At 41.8% G+C, this 4,255-nt stretch overlaps 1 protein-coding gene across 1 annotated transcript; it reads right to left on the bottom strand.

The window, feature by feature from the left end:
* Window positions 1-2,200: 2,200 nt before the first annotated feature.
* On the bottom strand, window positions 2,201-3,885 carry LOC117138155. The gene is made up of 3 exons (XM_033300032.1): window positions 3,818-3,885; window positions 3,652-3,699; window positions 2,201-3,555 (listed from the first exon to the last, which is right to left on the bottom strand). Exons 2-3 carry the CDS (start codon window positions 3,686-3,688, stop codon window positions 2,414-2,416), a joined length of 1,179 nt encoding a protein of 392 aa, XP_033155923.1. The 5' UTR covers window positions 3,689-3,699; window positions 3,818-3,885; the 3' UTR covers window positions 2,201-2,413.
* Window positions 3,886-4,255: the final 370 nt, after the last annotated feature.

Raw genomic sequence — 4,255 nt, 5'->3', positions numbered from 1 at the left:
CTTGTTCCTTTAAAAAGAAACATATTTACGTTAAGAAAAGGTTTCTGCGAACTATATAAAATAACAAAAGCTACTGCGTAAATAACCAGCACTAAACATATTTAAAAGATGTTAAAATTGATTTTAAAAATCAATTTACACGAACAACAATCTGTACAACAATTTAACATACTTAATTTCAATAACAACAATTTTATATGTATTTCACTTGCATCCAATTTTAACTATTACCGAACTGATTTTACCTAACAGCAATTGCTGTATTTATTAGCATACAAATTATGGTTATCGAATTTCCATTAAACCACTTTAAAAACGCCAAACCAGTTAAGTAAAACACTTTTCGTTTAAAATTGATGATAATGCCTGAGTGAGCTTAAAAGCAGCAAAACTGGTTTTTGCAATTTATACTCACCAATTTATTTGCTGGTTATTTGCGAAAAGTTTCCCCTTAGTTGTCCAAAAAATGTTTATATATCTTCGGGCAGATTCCTGATACTGGGCCATGACTTTAACGGCATTTTAAAGGTACTATGCCATTCATTTGACTTTTGCTGACTCAACAGTTCAATTGAATTTTATGTTGTTGCCTGTCGCCTTTTGACTATGAAATCTAGATTACAACTTTTGGCAACAACTTGTGGCTAACGTAATTACAAGCTTCCAAATGACAACCATAACATTAACAACAAAGGCAACGAAAGACTGGCTGGAATTCAGACCGACAGCCAGACGGAGCGAGTGACTGACAGAAGAGAGTCCTGGCAATGTCCTGGCAACGCTCGTCTTTGTCATCCTCATAATGAAGCCATAAATTTCAAAAGCAAAGAGATTAGCGAAAGTGGTCGCCGCCTGCCTTTCTCGAAATTTATATTTATATTTATATCTTTATTGCACGCATCTTAAAGCTATTTACGCAGATGTCATCTTAAAGCGAAAATGGCATTGGTGACGAAAGTGTGGCAAAAGTTAATGCACTTGCAGTGCTGACAGGACCTTGGAGTTGAGTGGAATGTGGAATGGCTGATGCAAGCATTTATTATTTACACTTGTAAATAAATATATGTGTGCGCGAGTGTTTATGTTGGAGGGGGCCTGGTCACTTAGCAGCGGGAATTGCACATACATTCGCATTTACACTCCAGTTAACACCCCAGGGACATTGGCAGTGCCACCGAGTGCAGAGAGAGAAATTATGTTTACCTGATCAGATGGACACCTTGTATATTTGTATGAACATAATACATTTTAAAAGATTTTTTTGGAATATAAGAGAATTAGAAATTACTGAAAATAAACACGTAAGTCCTTTAATTATTCCATTTATATGTCGGTAATGGTATAAAACACTATTAATATATAATTTAATAATTAAATCTTTATACCACTATCCAAATATAATTATTGTGCAATCTTACTTCATTATTCCGTTTTTACAAATGTATCTTGAAGACGAAGGAGCTACGCAATTTTACGAATGCTGCGTTGCACTTTTCCGCTTGGCACATGTAGATGTACTGGCATCTAGTGCAGTTTATATAGATTATATACATGGATTTGTGAAGCAAATTTGTATTTATGCTGATGGCCAGGCACCCATGACACTCGCTATTTCACTGGCTTGCGTTTTCCTTGGTGTCCCGAGTCCTGAAGCCTGAATCCTGATTCTCGATTACTGACTCCCAGCACATTATGTGCCCCATTTAATGTCTATGTATGTGCAGCCAGTACACTCGCACATACTATGGCACACACTTACACGCCCAGTGAACGTCAAGTGGCAATTTACATTAGTTTTATTGTATACGAAATTAGCAGCATTTAGCAGTGGCAGCCGGCAAAACTTTTGCCTTTCGGCTCCACTCGCTGTGTCCCACTCCTACACACACACACACACATGTATGGCTATAAATGGAGGATATATTCTCATCCGCAGTCAAGGGTTTGTATGTTAGATTTGTTTGCTCGTTTGGCTGCACTGTCGCACTCGGCATATCAATTTTCCCGCCCAGCCACCTCTGCGCTCAGGACATTTCAAGGTAGGAAATCGATTTTGTTAATGAAAACGAAGGAGAACTTCAAGGAGAAGGCCACCCAGGGGATCGGGTGTCGATTGGAGCGAAAGTTTGATATTTGTTACGGGCGGAACAATGGCCATTCTGCGTGATGATGGCATTCCCTAAGGATTATAATGCAACTATCGAGCTTGATTTTTATATATTCTTCCGCTGAACATATTTCTTTTTGATGTGTATTTAGTTTCTATTGTCTGTTTTTGTATACAGAGTAAAATCCTTACATATGCAAGAAATATAAACTTCCAGTTGGAGCAACAAAAAATAAAAAAAAGAATGTGGAAAAACAAGTAACCTAAAATTTTTAAGAAACATTGTGACAGCTGCCCGTTTCAGATTTAGATCAGATGGCACTCATTCACCAAAACGACATCATCCTCGACCATGTCGCCATTGCGATTGGCATGGTGCTCATGGTGGATGGGACAGCTGACGATGAGCTCCTCCTTGGGTTCCATCTTCTGTGCCTCCTTCTTGGCCTTCTTCGTTAGTGCCTTATCCTTGATGCCCTTCGTTTTTTCCATCTCCAGCTCCAATTCCAGGTGATCGCCCAGCAGGTGATCGATGACATCGGGATTGTTGCGCAAAGCCAGATCCATGGCGCCATCAAGGAATTGATAGAGGGGTGAACTAACGCGACGCTGTGGCTCCTTTGGTTGTTCCAGCAAGAGATTTCCCTCGAAAGTGGGCTGCAGCAGCTGTTGCAGCATGTAGAGCATCGGTGGCAAAGCCGGCGAGGATTTGTGCTTGCGATGGTGCTTCAGTGGTGCTGCATTATGAAGTCCGCGTGGAGTGTTCTCGGCTGCATTCAGCAGTAGCACTCCGGCCAATTCCGGTGGCAAAACTTCCGGGCCGTAGTTCAACTCCTGCTGCACACTCTCAATCATCATGTTGGGCGCCAGCAGCTCGAACTCCTTCATCTCGTGCTTGCCATCGGGCGAAACCAGCTTGTTGTAGTACACATAGGGACTGGAATTGGGATTGGGATTGGAATTAAGATTGGGATTCGGGTTGGGTGGCAGTGAGGTGGCCATAGCAGCAGCTTCCACCGCTGGGCGACGCTTGTGGTGCAATTGTCGTGGCTGCAGACTGTCGTCCATCAGGCTACCCAAACGCCTCTTGGGACGGCGCAGTCCCAGCAGATCCTCCACTAGCTGGAATTTTCCGGCATCCGGAGGCGATGATGTGGATGCCACAGCAGCAAGTGATGATGATAATGCGGTGGTGGTTGTGGAGCTAGTGGTTTTTCCACGAACTACAGTGCTGCGTACCGGTCCAGCAGTAATCTTCTGCTCCGGAGATGTGGCTTCAGTCATGTTAGCCGTGGTAATGGTGCTATTGGCCAACACGGTGGCTTTTCCGCTCAGTGAGCCAGTATTGTCCATTGTAGTGGTTTCATTATAATCACTTGCAGTATCGCCTTGAGAACGTTTCATGCGCAGACAGTCGCCGTACATCGGTAGCATCAACATGAGGGCACCTAAAGCAAAACAATGGATGGGTTTGCCATGAAATACACGCAATTAATTATAAATAATTGCACGCTAGATGGTACTGATAAGTAAAGTATACTTACACCCAAGGATCAGCAAGTAATTCATCCTGTAGAGCATGATAGGTAGCGCTGTGGAAGACAGTTGAGTTGAAAACGTTGTTAACCGAAAAGTGACCACAAATATTCTCTGGGTTGAATATTTATTGGAGATTTTTTTTCCACCAGCATAGTTACAATTTGAACTTACTTTATTTGATTGGAGTGAGTTCTAGGTGTGCTCGACACAAAGTTTGTACTGAAAATAATTCGAAATGCTTCCTGCCTCATGGCGAGGCTTTGACAGACAGCTGGGGACCTGGTAAAAGGTTACTGAGAGCACGAAAAAAATCGAATTTCAATATTTTTCTGATGGGGATTTTCCACACACACACACATACACTTCCATTTGTGGCGACCTTTTCAAGTGCTGCAAATGGCAGCAATGGTACAAAAACAAAACAAACAAAAAAAAGAAACAAAACACAACCGCGCACACCAAAAAAGTTTGTTTCGTGGGCCGCAAACAAAAGCAAACAGTGGAAAAAGTTTAGCTTATAAATTTCCAATCAATTTTTCGTGCAAAAATCAAGCGCCCTCACACTCACACACAGGCACAAGCTCAAGTGTTCATACACGTTGTGTGTGT

Source organism: Drosophila mauritiana, chromosome 2R (genome assembly GCF_004382145.1).
Source record: "Drosophila mauritiana strain mau12 chromosome 2R, ASM438214v1, whole genome shotgun sequence".
Classification (NCBI taxonomy): Eukaryota; Metazoa; Arthropoda; class Insecta; order Diptera; family Drosophilidae; genus Drosophila; species Drosophila mauritiana.
This window is presented reverse-complemented; position numbering and strand designations above follow the sequence as displayed.